Below are 18469 nucleotides of genomic sequence, written 5' to 3'. Positions count from 1 at the left end.
GGTAATTTTGCATGTCATGGTTGGGCACGGTGGAAGAAGCCACAAGGGCTTCCTTTGCCCCCACAATCGTCTAAACCTGTGTTGATCTGATTTTGGGTTGTTTATCCATGACAATTTGAAAAATGAATGTTTAGCCTCATAATTTGAAATGGAAAGAGTCAGATACATGACAGCATTGAAATCATTTTCTCACATGTACCTGGCAATGTCAGCACCTATTTTTTCTCCTCAATGAAGCGGTAAAACTGTGAGACTTTACTTTTCAATAAATTGACCAAGTAAAATAGGATACAGTTGCTTACTGATACTTCTTCTGGTTTTTGAACAGAACTGCATTATGTGAGGAATTTAAAATGGTATAAACAATTCTCATAGGACTTCTGATGTTTGTTGAGTTCAGTTGTGAACCGTTCAACTTTCATCAGGATACGGTACGGTAGGACTTAACATGTTACATTTTGGATTTGGTGGGCCCTTCAGACAGTGGGCCCTGGACTGCAGCCCAGATAGCCCATGCCTTATTCTGGCCTTGGGGTGTCACAGCAATAGAAGACCTATTCTGTCATATTACTTGGCACACAAAGGAGTGCATACATGTAAAAATATTATGTCCCAATGTTCATTATCCGTGCAGTGTTTCAAGAGCCAGATCTGTGAACATGATTTGACAGGAACTTCATGGATCTGCCTTGAAAAAATCATGTGATACAACAGGTCTGTGTGTATGTTCTTGGAAGACCATTTCAAGAAGTGATTCATGAATGCCAAATTGGCATTCATGACATGGAAAGGAGTCTACAGGAATTCCCTTTAACCTATGTAGGCTCATATGTGGGAATATGAGATCAAGATCAGTGTCTAATCAATATCGGTTTTTAAATTTATTGAAATAATCATTTGGTCTAATGTGTATATATTTACTGTGTTAACAAAAACTCTTCAAAACTAACACATCTGTCTGTCTTTCTGTCTTTCTTTCAGTGCGAAGGCTATTAACCAATGGTATTCTAATTCAGATTTTTCCACTTCATGACACAGACGAATTAAAGAAACTTAGACACACCTGGTATGGACAATTGAAATTTAGCTACCAGCCTTTAGGTAAGTTAGTATTTCTGTCACTGGAAAAGAACAAGGAAGTTCATTCTTGACTCATTGTAGTCTGGATTGTGTAACTGTATTGGGGGCTTCTGGCTGATGAACCATAGTTATTTAGATCAAAATTTGATGTGAGATGTGGCATACTACGGTCCATAGCTGGAAAGTAAGGTGGCTTTCCCAACAAATAGATTGAGAGGGCCCCAGTGGCAGCACAAGATGTCCTGCTGCCTAAGACAGAAGGATGCGTGCTACTCCTTCCCTCACTGCCTGTGCCCCCCTTATTGCCACCCCACGCACCTCCCCCTCCTCCAGAATGAGAGATTGTATGGGTCGGAGCTCACCCAGGCCTGTATGCCACACTTTCAGTGGTCCTTCCTTAAAGCAAGGCATTGTGAAGTGGCCCTGCAGAGACTGCCTGTATGGTTTAAGAAAATAAAGATGATGGTTATTAGTCTAAGCTGCAATGGCTTTTTGTTTTAAGAAAATGGATGAGGATTAGTCTCATCCTGAATATGAGCTAATACAGCATGGGCATTTCACATTTGCAAAGTAAGTGACTAAGGGAGCAATCTTATGGGGATAGGTGGCCACCTCTGAACTCAGAGGCGACTGCCTATCCAATGCAGGGCAGGAGAAGCACAGAGGGGATCGTCCCCTCCACGCTTCAGCTGCCCTGCATTTGTGGCTAGATAGCTGATTTTGGCTGTCTAGCCACAGGAAGGCAGAACAGGGGAGGCGGCTACCGGACGACGCATAGGATGTGTCATACCAGCATTCTGCCTTCCCTGCCCTGGAACACCCCTGGAACTCCCTGTTTTCACCACTCCACACTCCTCTTCCAAGCGCGGGGCCGTTCCGAGCTGCCTGCGAGACAGCTGTCAGGGTGGACACTGAGCCCATAGAATCCCAGAGTAGTTCTGATTCTGAGGAAGAGCAGTCGCTCCTGGGGGAGGAGCACGCTCCTCTTTCCCAGGGCCCACAGCTGACGGAGATTCCTCCCACCAGCATTCCTAGATTAGATAGCAGTCCAGGGAGTGACCGAGCGCGGGAAGTAGACTTGGTGGATGCGCGACGCCGACGCAGAGAGCGGCGCCAAATGGAGGGCGCGGAAAGGAGGCGTAGTGCCCGGTTGGCGTGCAAACAACGGCTGCGCCCAGAGGATCCAAGGGAAAAGGGGAGGGACTCTCCCTAGTCCTTAAGTTCAGGGGTCTGCCAGTAATTCCCTTTCAAACGGGGACCAACTGTTCCAACTTAGGGCATAGGTACTGCGCTGCTCAGATCTAGTTGCAAACGGTAGAGTTGTTAAGTTGTAAAAGAAGAAGAAAGCTTTGAAAGGAATCCCTTTGTCTGTGTCTGGACTTGGCTACTGGATTAGACTGAGAGAGGCCTCCAAGGAGCCCTTGACAACAGCGCGGGATGCGGGGAAGGTCGGTTCCCGGAAACTCACATATCCTATGGCCATCTAGCTGCTGACTAGCAGCCATAGGATTGCTCCCTTAGTTTATAAAAATATTGCGCATTCAATACCTGCTTGAAATAGTCTCTGTCTGGCAACTGCTGTTCGCAACAATCCATTAGTGTGCAGTGACTTACCACATGGTTCAGCTGAGGCAAAACATTCCTTTCAGGAGTATGTAATAGTGTGGAGAAAACTGCATAGAGAGGCTCGTTCCATGAGGTAAGCCACATGACTTTGTGAGGTGGCCCTGATTTGCACTTCTTGTTGCAAAGCAGTATTTTCAGTTCTGGTGTTCTGGTCTTGGGGGTCAGCGAGGGGGAATAGTAAGAATTATAAAGTATTTATACAGAGTATAAAGCACTTGATACTACAGAATTCAATTTTAATATTTTTAAATCACCCAATAACTAACATATGTCTGGCAGATTTTCTGAATATGATGCTTACATTTGATCTCTTTTCATTCCACAGATGAAATTCGCTGCTATTTTGGTGAAACCCTTGCTTTCTATTTTGCATTTTTGGAGTATATCACATTTGCTTTGATTCCAATGGCTATCATTGGGATTCCTTATTATATATTTGATTGGGAAGATTATGACAAGTATGTGCTGTTCGCAGGATTCAATCTGCTCTGGTCTACTGTTATCCTTGAACTCTGGAAGCGGTGTTGCGCTGTTATGGCCTACAGGTGGGGGACGCTGTTGATGAAGCGACAATTTGAGGAACCGAGACCAGGGTTTCATGGGGTTTTAGGTATCAATCCTGTGACTGGGAGAGAGGAGCCAGTATACTCTAGCTTCAAAAGACAGTTGCGAATTTATTTAGTTTCGTTACCATTTGTGTGCCTTTGCCTCTACCTCTCGCTTTACGTCATGATGATTTACTTTGACTTGGAATACCAGGCACATTCATATCATGAAGAGAACCAATCCGAATTGAGCAGCTTGATATTATATGTGCCGAGCATAATTTATGCTGTTGTGATTGAAGTTCTAAACCGCATCTATAGATATGCCGCGGAGTTCTTAACATCATGGGGTAAGATTTCTCTCTCTCCTAAGTTCCTCTCTCTTTTTTTCTTTTTTCTTTTTTACTGTTTCTTTACTGTTATGCTGAATCATGTCTCAGGATGTGATCATTTCAACCATCATGTGATAGCTTGGCTGTCTAAAATCAGCTGCCAAGAACAGAGCCTCTTTATTATGTGAGCTATAATACACATCAATGTGAAGGAAGCTTACTGCTTGATATATGTTCCTTCAGCTGATCTTTGAGAGCTGATCCAAAAATTCTTACACTAAAAACAGTGTAGTGCAGTTTTATTGTTTGTGCCAACTAAGGTATCTATACAATTTTTGGTTGTTTGGAGATTGTCCAGTCCTGTCAGTCATCCCACACCATTACCCTGAGTTTCAGTAATAACCAATACAGGTTTCTAAATATCAGGAAATGATGGAAATCAGTTCCATCCAACTTGATTAACTAATTTGTAAAGTAATATTTTAAACTATTTGATCTAAAACCTGAAAGGAGGCCAAAAATAAATAAATAAAAACCAAAGTTATATTTTTCTAAGAAGTCTCCTTTAAAGAGACATCCAGATTTTAATACAACCAGGAAAATAAAAGTTTACAATTCCTGAGAAGAAAAAATAACCTGAATGGTTTCTGGTTGGGCAGCTACATCACACTGTCATGCAAATAAGTGTGTGTGTACAAGTTAGTGAGGATTGAACCCTTCTTTTCATATGTTTATTGCTTAAGGTTTGCAGTTGGTTTGAACAGCTTCATAGAATCATAGAACAGTAGGCTTGGAAGGGGCCTACAAGACCATCGAATCCAACCCCCTGCTCAATGCAGGAATCCAAGTCAAGTCAGTTACACATTACTTGTGTAATGAAGATTTAGCACTTCCAAGGGCAAGCCCCCAAACGAGCAGAAATGCTCATTTCTGGAACGGGGCAGGTTGGCAGAGCTCCCTTATGTGGATTTTGGGTTGGGTTGCCCGCAGAAGCGCTAAATCTCCATTGCACAAGCGGTGTGCCGCTCGTGCAGTGGAATCGGCGGGGCTGTCGCTTCCAGGCGGACACTATTGGATTCTGCCCTAGGTAAACTTAATTTCTGAAACCATTGCGTTTTACTGAAATGGGGGAATGTTCTCTGTTCTAAGTTTTCAAATGGACCAACAAGAATATGGAGAAAATCTTTTAAAGTATGTCCTTCTAAAAATAGTTTGTAACTTCTTTAATTAAATTGTAAATTACTTTATGCTTAGAAAAAAAAATGCTGTGCCTTCAATATTCTTAGAAAAGTACCTAGATTAAGGCTTTGTGATATATCGATTGAAAACCTGATGATCAATCAGCTAATTTTTTTTTTAATAATTGACAGCCTTGGTAATGAACAGATGATAATTTGAACGTAAGGTGTTTCATGTTTTGCTTAAAGGTTTTGTATGAAAGGGTGTAAATTTTAGCATAATTTGAATAGCTAAGCTTAATGAAAACTGAATCTTTTTTGGGCCAGGACAGGAAACACATTAATAGAGCAAAGTCTACATTAATAAATAATACAGAAGACTGTTCAAGCTAGTCTATGCACATTATAATTATTTTCACTGTATTTTAATGTGTGTTGACGGCAGCAAGAAAAAAAATTATCGACAACACTGGTATTGACATGACAAGTATTAAAGCATGTTGAATATCTAGTGATAGTTTACTGATGTCAAAATAGTAGTTCTAATATCTTCCTATCTGATTCATTTCATTGCTGGACGTGGATTTCTTGCAGACTAGTGTCAAGATGCTTTGTGAATATTAAATAGGATATGATGAAGACAGAGAAATTAAATGTATACTTTTGATTTAGGTTTGCTTCAACAAAGCAGGTATTGAAGTGAAGGAATAGTTTGGGATTAAGGGCAACAATATGGTTGCTCCCAAAATACAATTTTTTTCTTTGTCCATTCTTTACTATTTTATTTAAAGCAATTTTAGATGAGAAGGTTCCCAGAATGTCTTGCATAAGATCAGTAAAAAAAAAAGACAGTCTCTAAGACAGTCTCTACCCCACAGACTTACAAACTAAAAGACATGAGTCAAAAGGAAAAAGTGATGATGACGGAAGAAGAAAAAATAAGCAAACTCAAACACCATTTCTTAAAGTTACATTGTGTTGTTGCTTACTGTTCTTTTAAACCGCCCAATAACAGAAATTCTCTGGGTGGTGTACAATACATTAAAAACATAAAATACAAAAATTAAAGGAATATACAGTACAGAATAAAGTCAAGGTAAAACGAGTAGCAAAAATAAAAGTATTCCAGCACATAAAACCAAATTAAATCCAGCAGCAGAATAAAGTATTAAAAAAAAAGTTCTTAATGCCTGGAAGAACAAAAAGGTCTTCATCTGGCACCGGAAAGGCCATAACGTAGGTGCCAGGTGAGCCTCTCTAAGGAGAGCATTCCACAAATGGGGTGGCATCGCTGAATAGGGCCCCTCTCTCCTGCCTTGCCTCATTTGGTGGGGGCATCTGGAGGAGGGCCTCAGATGATGATCTTATTGTCTGAATAGGTAAATATGGGAAGAGACCTTTCGTCAGGTAACCTGGCTCCAAGCCATTTACATAGTAGCTCTTCCAATGTCCAGTTCTTACTTTTGATAGACTAAGGGCACAGTGCTATGCATTCTTAGACAGAAAAAAATCCTAAAACTCCCAGCATGCCCCACCCAACTTGGCTGGCTGGAGAATGCTGGAAATTGTAGAACATTTTTCTGTCTAAACATACATAGGATTGCACTTAATTGAGTACGGAAGGAATTGAGCAGGGAAAAATAACTTTGGCTACAAAAAACACTGAAGAAAGATTGACTAGAAAGTGTGTAAATGTCTTGGATTTCAGTGAGCCTTATAAAAAAAATAAGTACTACAATTTAACATTCATTTAATGCTATTGGTATGTTATAGATTCAAGACTGTGGCCTCAGTTTAAGCAAGCAAATTATTTACATAAATATGGCTTTTGTTTTAATATAGATATTGCATATTTCCATGCTTTCCACAGATTATGGCCGACATACATTATATCTTACATTTGTAGGAAGTCATATCTTGTACAATATAAATGGTGTTGAGCAGGGGGTTAGACTCGATGGCCTTGTAGGCCCCTTGTAGGCCCCTTCCAACCCTACTACTATTCTATGATTCTATCTGTCTACTGTGTCTTGTGCTCAGGTATTTTTCATTAACTGGGACTTTTTGTTGAATTTCAGAAAACCATAGACTGGAGTCTTCATATCAGAATCACTTAGTCCTGAAAGTCTTGGTGGTAGGTATAGCTGAAACCATTTGAATTATGTTAGGTAATAGCTCTGCAAAAGGCCCATTGAAATGAGAGGACTTTCCTAAGAGAGTTGGTTGGTTTGGATCCAAAGGACTTGGTGTGCACATGGTGGAGTTGCCAACTTTCCCCTGGGTTGCAGCCCTTTCTACCCACTAAAAAAAGTTACTCTTGAGAGTTGGAGGATGCTCCAGAATGGCATGTGATGCAGCATGGGAAACTGCAGCCAGGATTGGTGGTTGCCCATGCATGTTGTCAGGAGTGCCCTAGCGGCCTCTTTCAGAAGACCCCAATAGCCAACTCAAGACACAGACGAAAAGATTCTTTTCAAGGCTTTAATCCTTTTACAACTTAATGACTCTTTCAGATGCTATTCACCAGCGACTAAGCAAGGAAAAGCAGAATAGGCAGTTGATCCCCGTTTGAAGGAGAGTCATGTGAAGACCCTGAACTTATGGGCTAGGGAGAGATCCTCCCTCTTTCCCTTGGGTCCATGGGAGGCAGCCATTGCTTGCGCATCAAATGAGTGCTACGCCTCCTTTCCACACCCTCCATCGCTTGTCGCCCCCTGCTTCTGCGTCGAGCATCTAGCAAGCCTCGTTCCCGCACTTTCTCACTGCTAGGATAACTATCTATCTCAGGAATGCCAGCAGGAGGAATCTCTGCCAGCTGCTGTGCCTGTGAGGGATGAGCTGGCTCCTCTCCCACTGATTGCTGATCCTCCTCAGAATCAGAACTGCTCTGGGGTTCTATCGGCTCAGTTTCCACCCTGACACATGTGCAAAACATTACGCCTTGGAACACATCGTTCTTGCCTGAACAGTAAATGAGTCAGAGGATTGTGTTTGATATCTGACACCCTCGCACTTTCATTCTGTGCATGTTTACTCAAAAGTAACTTCAACGTGTGTGCATTGCATTTCAGCTGGAAAGTCAGATTGTCACTGTGGATTAATTTAAGGATGTACGAAACACCTACTTGGCTCCGCGCCGGGGAATCCGTGGTGGGGGGAGGCGCGCCGTCCCTCCCCCTCGCCGCCGCCATTTGCATCCCTGTATTGAGCCGTGATAGGCTACGTAAATAGGCTGATAGGCTGCCGTCATTTGCGTACGCTGGGTCCCCCTCCCCCCCGCCATGATAGGCTACGTAAATACTTACGTAGCCTATCATGGCCTCCACAGGGACGCAAATGGCGTCCCTGCGTTAGCCGTGATAGGCTATGTAAGTATTTACTTAGCCTATCATGGCTATGAAGAGGAGGAAGCGAATGGCAGCCGCAGTGAAAGCAAAAGAAAGTGTAATTTCCTCCAGTGTATTTGCACTATTCTGCTATACCACAGTGCCTTGAGATGTTATATTGTGGAAAATCCAGAAAGAAAACGCACCTCGTGTAGTGTTGGATCTCAATTCTGCGAAGAAAATGGGAATAGATACAGCAGATTAACAGCCTCATGTAGGAAAGCTGTCTAACATAGGTTAGGATTTCCATTGGGTTATCTTTAAGGTGACCCTTTGGCATGTATAAGGTCTGAAACCTTCAATTTCTTGGTTATGCTTTGTGAAATATTTACAGTTTAAATAATAATATGGATTGTAGCTGTTTAACCATGTTAGGCATGATTGGCAACATAAGGCCTGAGAATCAGGAGTGTTTCCAGATGAGTCTGGGTGTCTTTACATGAGGCATTTATAGTGCACTCATGGAAGTTTGCTGGTCATTTACATGATGCTGTCAACCTTCAGGGCACATCCAGCTGAATTTGATCTTTATCTCACTTTAAAAAAACCTGAAATAACCCACCATTTAAATGTAAATCTGATTTAATGGCTGTGTGTAAATGTGCAATTCTGCTATAACCATAGCCTGGGAAGAAGAAGCCATTGAGAAGAACAGGAAAATCACAGTTGTTCTCCCCGCTCCCATCCTCCAGCTAGGGCTGTACGAAACCCTGCTTACCTGGCTCTGCCAGGTTCCACTGGGGGGGGAGGCGCTCCGTCCCTCCCCCCGGAATCCTGGCCGGCTGGCTCCGCTCCACGGGGATTCCACAGAGCCGCCGGTTGGCTCCGCCAGCAGCCGGACATCCGGCCGCTGACTAGCAGGGACGCAAATGGCAGCGGCCGTAGCCGCTGCCGTTTGCGTCCCTAAATTCAGCCATGGTAGGCTATGTAAAGACTTACGTAGCCTATCACGTCTGGGTTAAAAAACAAAAACAAAACCCGCGTACGCAAATGGCAGCTACGGCCGCCACCATTTGCGTTCCTTATTTTTGGCCGTCTTAGTCTACGTCAATATTTGCGTAGACTAAGACGAAGACAAGAAAGGGGAACACAAATAGCGTAGCGGATGCTATTTGCATTCCCCTTTATTTTCACCGTCTTACTCTACGTAAATATTTACATAGACTAAGACGGCGAAAATAAGGGGGAACACAAGTGTACGCATTTGCGTACGCGTTTTTTTTTTTTAACCCAGACGTGATAGGCTACCTAAGTCTTTACGTAGCCTATCATGAATGGGGGGGGGGGGACAGACTGCAAATGGCGGCGGCAGCCAGTTGGAAGACCAGCTGCCACCGAAGCCGCCGCTGGAGCCGCCACTGGAGCCGCTGCTGTCCAGAACATCCGCCCCAGGTAAGTCTCGTCCTGGGGGAGGATCCGTGGGGGGGTGGCAGGCCGTTCCGCCATGGAGTTCGGGGGGCCGAATACACTGGCATTCAGCCTCGCCGAGATCCGTGGCGGAATTCTCTGACATCCCTACCTCCAGCTAGTCTGCCTGTTCACCTTGGCTGGGAGGAGAGTTTCCTTGGCCAGGCTAGAAGAGGCTCAATGAGTGTGGAGCTGGCTGGGGGAGTAAGAAGTAGACAGTGACTCCCCATGTAAATGGCTGACAGCAACGAAGCCCGCCCCCCCCCCCCCCGGTGCACTGCTTTGCACGAGAGCAAGTGAGAGATACTTGAATCCCTCAGGAGACCTACTGATTCGCCCCTTGCTCTCTGCCCCGAAGCTGCAGAGAATTTGTCTGTGTAAAGAGCTGATTTTTTATCGTGCTTAGAATGCAGAAACAGAAGCCCTGGTAAACTGCAAATGAACAGGCTTGTGTGTGATGAACCCCTGTTGTTTTGTAATTGGACTGCCTTATTCACAGCATTTTACAGGGGGTCCAGATGCTGATGTCTTCAATTTGTAGCCCTTCCGTGCTTTCCTACTGCTTCTTCCACCTTTTTCTTACCAGAAAAAAATCTGTTAAGGAAGAAAAATGGAATAGCTGCTCAGTGCCTTCTAACTGTTTGCACCAGGAGCCAGACTGGAGGCACCCATGATCCAGCTCATCAGAGCTTTTCTCTGCATAAAGCTTTTTCTCCTGAATGACCAGTGTAGATGAATCACCACATGGTGGCAGCACAGGTTGGGGGAAGAGGCCTCTGTGGGTTAATTATGGCAGTTGAACCTTACCTTACCCATCCCAATTAAATTATTTTTTCTCTTACAGTTCAACTTTTTAAACTGCTTTGCCTCTTTATTCTACATTGCATTTGTCATGTTTGATATGAAACTTTTGAGACAGGTGAGTATTGTGATAAGAAATTTGTTAAAAGATGCTAAGATAGCTTTTTAAACTGTACTAACTACAGAATACATGATTTTCTGCATAATTATAAACTTAGCTAAAAATATTTCTATTTTAGTGCCTTCAGCATTTTTAATTATTTCACATCAAACAGATTCAGACAGTATTTGCAGATCAGATAACATATTCCAGAATTGACCTAGTGCTGAACTGTTTGGACAATAAGTGGTTAAGACTGTTTTAACTGAAAACTATATTCCTTCCACTTGAAATAATTGTTTCATGTTTGATATTGTACTGTGCTTGTTTGCTTTACCTACAGCACATTGCAGTGACTTATCTGTTCCTTTCAGTGTTGTAATATGACAACTGTATCCTTCACACAAGTTTGAATTACTCTAGGACTTGGTTGTTTGAAAGGATGGTTAAGTGGGATTTTGCTGACATTTCTGGACCTGCCCTTTAGTTAGTAAAGAACTTTCCATGGGAATCGTACATTTCAATTTTGCATTCATTCCTGCTTTTAAATAAGGACCATTTACATTTACATTTGCAGCTTTATTATTGCCACCATAGTATATTAAAATGTGTATAGCCAGTACTAGGATTATGCACTCAAACATAATGTAAACTTTAAAAAAGCTCAAATTGCAAGCTTCAGTTTTTGATTTGGCATCACAAACGAGGAGGCATCAGCAGGGTAAGTGGTGCAGTGGGTTATTGAAAGCAGATACAATATTTTTAAAAACTTATTCACTTGTTAAATGTTTTGTTTTGTTTTGCTTAATTTTCCTACAGAGTTTGGCAACTTTGCTGATAACTTCACAAATCCTTAATCAGTGTGTAGAGGCTGTACTGCCATATTGGCTTCAAAAGAGACGGAATAAGAGGGTAAAGAAAAAAGTGAAAGCATTGGAAACAGATGCTGATCTATCTTTACTTGAGCAAGTTAATCTGGAAAAAGGAATGGATACATATTTGGTAAGCTGACTATTTTCTCACTTGTGTCTGGGCTTTAAATGTATCAGACCTGAAAAGTGAAAACTAATCAGATTTTAAATAATTGTGAACTATAGAAGCTATTTGAATTCTGAATGGAATTTTTAAGATATGCCTCCCAATACTTAAGAGCATAAGAATTGCCATGCTGGTTCAAGTCAGAGTTCATCTAGTTCAGCCCACTGGTTGAGCTCACACCTCCAGTCTCTGCCCGGCAGGCAAATATTAGTGTATGCAACACTCATTGCAAAGTACCAAGCTCTAGTCGCATTGCACCATCTGAACCTCTATTTGCATATCTTTTATAGGTTGTTAAAGTTTTTTATTTAGGCTTAAAAAAAGGTTTTGTTTAGTAGATATGCCACCCTCCTATGTGCCAAGCATAGTTTTACTTCAGTAGAGGATGTATTATTAAGAATATCACCTCCATTCTAACTCATGTTGAGCATGGAGCAGTGGTGTACACATTGGTTGGGTTCAGACAATAACAGGGGGAAAAGAAGCCATGCTGGCTTCTTTTCCCTCCCCGCTACTGCCATTTCCCTAATTACCTGTGGAGCTGGGTAGCTTGTTGTCTGAACCTAGTGAGGTGCGCAGCGAAGGTGGCTTCTAAACCACCCCACAACCCATGGTTTCTTTTTCCCCTATGATCGTCTGAACCCAGGCACTTTCTCATGCATTATGTGAGTACCCCCATTCCATGTGAGATGAATGCATATGAAGGATTAATTTAACTTCCGTGAAGAGAAATGGGAACAGGCAGTTAGTGCTTCCGCTCTCCTCACTTTAATCTTACATTCTCAACTTTCCACTTATACTCTCCACTTTTGATTTTTCTAGTCACGTTAGGAAAATATTGCCAGGATCTGTAAAACTTTGTCTAATCTGGTATTTATAGGGAAAATGTTCTTTTTTTCCCAGGGTACTTTTGATGATTATTTGGAGTTGTTCTTACAGTTTGGCTATGTGAGCCTTTTTTCATGTGTCTACCCTTTGGCAGCTGTTTTTGCAGTGCTAAACAACATCACAGAGATGTATTCTGATGCCTTAAAAATGTGCAGGATCTTTAAACGCCCATTTTCAGAGCCCACCGCAAATATAGGTGTATGGCAGGTAATATGTTCAAGTTCTTAATGTTTACACACCATGGTTGTTGTTTTTCCTGTATATAGATATAGATGTAGAATAAAAAAATATAAATGATGCTATGAGTTTACTGTAAACTGAGAAATTTGGTCTTTGGGAAACACTGCCTCTGGAAGAAACCCACAGTGCAGCCACTTGGTCCTTTATGCTTGCCTTCATGAGACACTGCAGGATAGATATTTTTGCCTTAACCATAGCAGTTTCAGGCAAATGGTTCTCGAAATATTTTTGCAGGGTCATTGGACCATATGGTGGGCTCCTCTGCCTTGGATGTACTGCTTTTTGACATTTCTGTGCTCAAGCCATCCTGTCTAGGAGGGGAGAAAAGGAAATTCTAACTTGGTGAAATTCTGTTCTCCTTTGAGGCAGGAGGGGGGCATTCTCCCCACCCCATTTAGTAACACATTGCACGATCCATCTCTAGCTCCAGTAGTTGAAATTTGTAGGGAATCGGAGACTACTCCTGTTTTGAGCAAGCTGATCATTATTATAGTCACCTATTCTCTCACTTGTTTTTTAATCTCTTAACTTGGAACCTGGGACAGGCCCTACCTCTAATAAATATTTGTTAGAGCTGATTCTAAAGGCCGATTGAGCTCAGAGTCTCCAATGTGGTGTACACAAACACGTCTACTGGTGCCCACCAGGCTCCCTGTTTCTCCTGATTTTTGCTTTCTTTGGATTGTTTTTAAATTAAAAAAGTATTTGAACTGTGGGGCTGGCATACTGCAAAGCAGAATGCTGGCTTCTGAAGCCATCTTTATCATCAGTAATACCTCTGGGCCCCATGTGGGGAAAACATGTTATCTGACATTTGGGACTCAGGCCCCGCCTCTGCCTTGCAATCTGTTTCTTGCCCATGTTACTCTGAGTTTCACCAGTTTATCTGCTGGGAAGTTGGTATTTTGTAAATGGACAGGCCCTCCCATGACAGCCATTTTGTGAGAGTGCCCACAAAACTCAAAATTCCAAAAGTGCCCACTGACCTGAAAAGGTTGGGGATCCTTTGTACATTGTACTATTAATGGCAGATGTCCTGCTGATGACTGTCTCAAATGTAGGCTATTGGCACTTCTGAATATTAAAATACAGGAAAATAGTTGGATTTTTGCTAAAGAAAGTAAACTTTTTCCTTTTCTTTTTTGTTTCAGTTGGCTTTTCAGACTATGACTGTTATATCAGTAGTTACCAATTGTGTCCTGATTGGCATGTCACCCCAAGTAAATGCACTTTTCCCAGATTCAAAAACTGATCTTATCCTGATTGTGGTGTTGGCAGAGGTGAGTGGAGGATTTAAACATTTGCTCATGATACAGAGATAACTGCTCATCAGTTGTATACAATTCCATTTTTGATAGATCGTCACTGGCCTATGAACGAGGGAATCTTTGGTGATTTTCAAACTTGTTTTGTACCCTTTGATACATTTCTGCTATAGAATTCCATATTGCACATGGCACCTCTCCCCCAGGTTGTAACTATGTGCTTCGGTGGCAGACCCCTCCATTAGAACAGGGGTAGGCAGAAAGTATATCTTCAGGTGTTTTGGATTTCAACCCCAGCATTCCTGACCATTAGCCATACTAGCAGGGTTTCTGGGAGTTGAAATACAGAACATCTGGAGATTTACCTTCTGCCCACCTTTTCATTAGAATGTTGTTTATGCAGAACAGTTGTAGTGGCAGGGTGAGGTGATGTTCAAGTACAGGAGTGGTGGGAGGATGTGTTGCTGAACCCTTCACCTGTCTGCCACTTTTCTTCACACAACTTTTTCCCCTGCTCCTTTTCTATTGGCCAGCTTTCTCCCAGTTTTGGAGCCCAGTTTAGAGAAAACTAGGTCGGAGGCAAGGGAGAAGAGTTGCGGAAGGGTTGGAAGCAGTAGGTCATGCCATCCTAACATGTGGTTAGATTCACAGTTTATGTGAGTGCTGGCCAGATTTGTGAGAAGATTTGATTATTCCCTGGCTCTCTTCTCTCCTACTGAACTGGGGAGGTTGCGGGGGAGGGGGTGAATGAAGTAAAATTGGAGGCTTTAGTAGCTAGGAAAAATTTTAAAATTTCCAGAAGTATTGACTAGCAGCTTGAGGGCAACTGATGAACAGGCTGAAAGACATCTGGAACCCTCAATCTCCTGGGTATGCTAGCAGAGGAGACAATGTCCTCTGCTAACATGAACAATATTTTCGTGAAGACTGTACAAAAACACAGACAGTTAATAAGACCCTGACTTACTTGCCTGTTTCTCTGAAATCTTTAGTGTGAAAATAAAATTACAGCTTGAAAAGTCTAGCTTTATTGTGTGTGAACTAATGAGTAAAGCTGCCCATTGGGTATTTGTATCTGTCACCAAAACTCAACAAAGGCAAGCAGAAATGTAAATTAAGCACATAGATAGAAAAGTACGGCTTATGAACATTCAACAGTGACTTGGTTCGGTGATACATACGTACAAAAAAGAATTAACTGGCATAATTAATTCAGAATGCCAAGGGAGGTTAATCAAAATCGGTAGTGGCTTTCTACATATTTTCTACTAACAAATTTATTTAAAGCTGTATAGCTCATTTTCAGACAATATCAAACACAAATGCTCTCTTGAATGCACTTTTATTTATTAAAATACTTTTTGTAGTGTGAACCAAAATACTCTTTTGTGCCTTCATGCTGGAGAGGTAACTCATTCAGTTGATTTTTTATTAAATGCATAGCTTTGCCTGCATAAACACCTTCTTTGGCCATGATAATTCCTTGGTAATCAAACTAGAAATCTTTCTAAATAATATCTGAATACTGTAAATATTCATCAGCTCAGTTCGCATACAACACCATAGTTTGGCATTACATGAGCAAGCCTTGGGTTTGCTGCTCCATTCTCTCCTTGTGTGCTCTGATTCTCTCCTTGCTTCCTAGTTTTGGGCAAACCATAGTTTACCAGGTTCAGATATACCTGAAAACTCCAGTTTGCTGCAAACCAGGAAGTCAAGTAGGGGGAATATGTATTGGGAGGATGGAGTGTATGAGCCCAAGGTTTTGTTTGTCATTATGTATTAACCAGCCCACTGATTGCAATAACATCTGTTCTATCAAGTTAAGAGACTGCAGCAACAGAATAAGTATCTATTTTTAAGACGGCAAGAAACTAGAAATAAAACTCATTTTAGGTTTAAAACAACTAAGATGTAGTTCCTGGAATTGGTTTGAAAGAGAAGATCTGGAAATTAAAATGGGCTCAAAAAGTATAGATGAATTGTATTTATAGACATGTCATAGTTGGTTTGTTCTGGTTTTCTTTCTTTTTTATATCATATAAAATAATAATGGACTTTATATCATAGAAATAATTAAAATTAGTAAACAAATTTGTTTTCCCCTATTTATCTTAAATTCAGGGAGCTCAGGGAGTGTGGCAAAAGGATCATCTAGTACTCTGGTGTTATTTACCCCTAAAGAACCCATGAATTGCTTTTAAGGGAATACATCCTAAATACCACTACAATGATCTCAAAGTAATAGTGCACTTTGCTTTTACAGCTGATAAAAAGACAATATAAGGAGACAGCTGGAACCCAGTAACCAAAAGAACTGCCCGTCAAAAGCTTAAGCTCATTCATTCAGAGGCTTGTACATTGTTATCTAGTGGGGAATTAACACAGTTAATGGAATATATTTGTTAACTATCATCTCTTCAAACATTTTACAATCTTTATGTTTTCCTTCTTGTCATCCTCATGAGGTCATGATTATTGTCATTTTAAAATGTAGAACAAAAACAGAGAGGTCACATATCATTGCATATAGCCAAGGGCCCACTTGCCTTTTCTGATGTAGCAGTTCCCATTTGAAAGAGGAAGCTACAACTTTTGTTTAAAAAGTGGTTGAGGAGGCACAGTACTTCTGTGGCTGTCCCAAATGCTGTCTGCCTTTCTGTCAGCAGAGAAACTGCATAGACACCAAAACCTGACAGGGAAAACAACATGCTAGAATTCCGTGGTAGTCAAGTCTTCTGTCAGATTCATACACTCGCCCTGGCCTAGTTCCCTGGAGGCATTTTTAAAAAACAACTTGATAAAGAACAATGTGTGGAATGTCTAATCACAACGTGCTGTGAAATATTTAAGGTCTTTGTGAGTCTTTGGCTCCAGTCCTAAATATACAAGCTGCTTGTTTAGATTTCATTGACTTAATAGGGATTGTCTCTGGTGCGAGTACCTTGACAATCTCAATGTATACAGCCATTGCCGGGTTAGCTGAATGTAAGTATTCCATTTATCATGACCTAAGTTAAAGGCCAATTACTGCACTACTGAAACAGTTGGTTCCTCTCCACTAAGGTTCCATGTTATCAGTCACGCATCAGTTGGCAGCCATAGTATGAGGGAAGGCAGGCTGTGTTTGCATCTACTACTGGTACTTCTTCAATGTAGTAGGAAGTGGGAGGGGCAGTGAAATGGGGGAAATTGTATGGTAACGGAGGAGCCTGAACTAACTGTGTAGTTAGTGCATTTGTCCTAGTGTTCATGCTGATTTGCTCTTTGCCGCCCCTCTGGCTCAAAGTTACAGTAATGTGGATGATATCCTGGAAGTCTGGTGAAGGCTGCATAGTGGTCTTGGGAAGCATCACTGTAGATATATGTCTTTCACAGCATTTGTGCATCTAATTCAGACCAGTGTTTGGCCCCATACCTATAACATGTCCTTCTGCATTATAGGTAGCCCTGGGCATGATGCAAAAATTGTTGGATGCTGGTATGGGGCGTGTTGACATGAGACTTTTGTTTACCCCTCCCCCTCCAATCCTGTGTAAAATTAACGCTTTTTGTCATGATCCCATTTCATTGCAATGTGGGACAGTGGCATCAATAGTGTGCCTTGTGCATACACTGTAATCCTTTGTTGGAAACAAAAATAAGCTAATTTTTTAAGCCTCTGTTTCCAAATATAATTAAAAGCAGCAACTGATTGAAAATATAGATTAATGACTTGAAACAATTGGATTTCAAGATAGACCCTTACTTAACTAAATAGGGACTGTCTTTAAATTCAGTTGTTTCAGAACAATTTAGACATCATGTCTACCCACTTTTGAAAAGCAACTGCCAGTGATAAACTGCCTTTTTCAAATTCTATTTTGTTAAATGAGATTCTGTACTGAATTCACTCCCTTCCGTGTGATTATACTGGGATTAATTTTACAAAACACATGAAATGGAATGTATGAAATACAGGATTATGGACTGTCACAAGAAATTATGTAAAATAACTGTCAAAATAAATTATTTATGGACTCCTTTTTTGCACAGATTCCATTCTGTTCTTGAAGTGAGTGTCAGTCTGGAGTGTCACTTCTCTGACTGGAAGAAATTAGTGGGGTAGTAATTCTCAGAGGCTTTTTTCATTAACACTGGCACTGTGGAAGGGACACAGCAGGCAGCTGCTTTCTCTTTTTAATATAGTTAGCACTTCTTTGAAGTCACAGGAGACTTCTAATGCATGCATATAATCATCTGAATCTGTATGGTGGATAACACAAAGCAGGCACAGTAAGAAGCTGCTGAAAACCCATACCCTATAATATGCTTGATCAAGGTTAATACTACTTAAAGGAACTGTCATAAGATAAAAGTAAGCTGTCTGGGGGTGGTTGATAAATGAAAACTAAAAGAAATATTTTGTTTGCTACCATTATTACATGGATTGCTTTATGTGCATTTTAAAAAGTTCTCTAAACTCTGCTATCTGAAAATTGCTTGCTACCTCATGCAGCCAGTAGCATCACTAATTGATGATAGTTTCAGGATTTCATATTAGACGATTTGGTGCTTCTGCATACAAGAGAAGCATGGAATCT

General features: G+C 41.3%; 1 protein-coding gene across 10 annotated transcripts in view; it reads left to right on the top strand.

The window, feature by feature from the left end:
* Window positions 1-18469, top strand: part of ANO10 (anoctamin 10) — an 87727-nt gene that overhangs the window by 9976 nt on the left and 59282 nt on the right. For 9 of the 10 annotated variants that reach the window (XM_084858240.1, XM_084858237.1, XM_084858235.1 and 6 more), the window contains 7 exons: window positions 982-1101; window positions 3032-3601; window positions 6840-6895; window positions 10399-10473; window positions 11275-11457; window positions 12397-12588; window positions 13773-13901. In XM_084858240.1, the coding sequence (XP_084714366.1) occupies window positions 982-1101; window positions 3032-3601; window positions 6840-6895; window positions 10399-10473; window positions 11275-11457; window positions 12397-12588; window positions 13773-13901 (1325 nt within the window). Of the gene's footprint in view, window positions 1-981; window positions 1102-3031; window positions 3602-6839; window positions 6896-10398; window positions 10474-11274; window positions 11458-12396; window positions 12589-13772; window positions 15420-18469 lie in introns of those variants that run through there. The other variant, XM_084858241.1, reaches the window with a different exon arrangement.

The sequence above is a fragment of the Heloderma suspectum genome, chromosome 5 (genome assembly GCF_057233095.1).
Source record: "Heloderma suspectum isolate Gila_16-S chromosome 5, 16-S_ref, whole genome shotgun sequence".
Classification (NCBI taxonomy): domain Eukaryota; kingdom Metazoa; phylum Chordata; class Lepidosauria; order Squamata; family Helodermatidae; genus Heloderma; species Heloderma suspectum.
The sequence above is the reverse complement of the archived record's forward strand: the minus strand, read 5'-3'. Positions and strand labels throughout refer to the sequence as shown.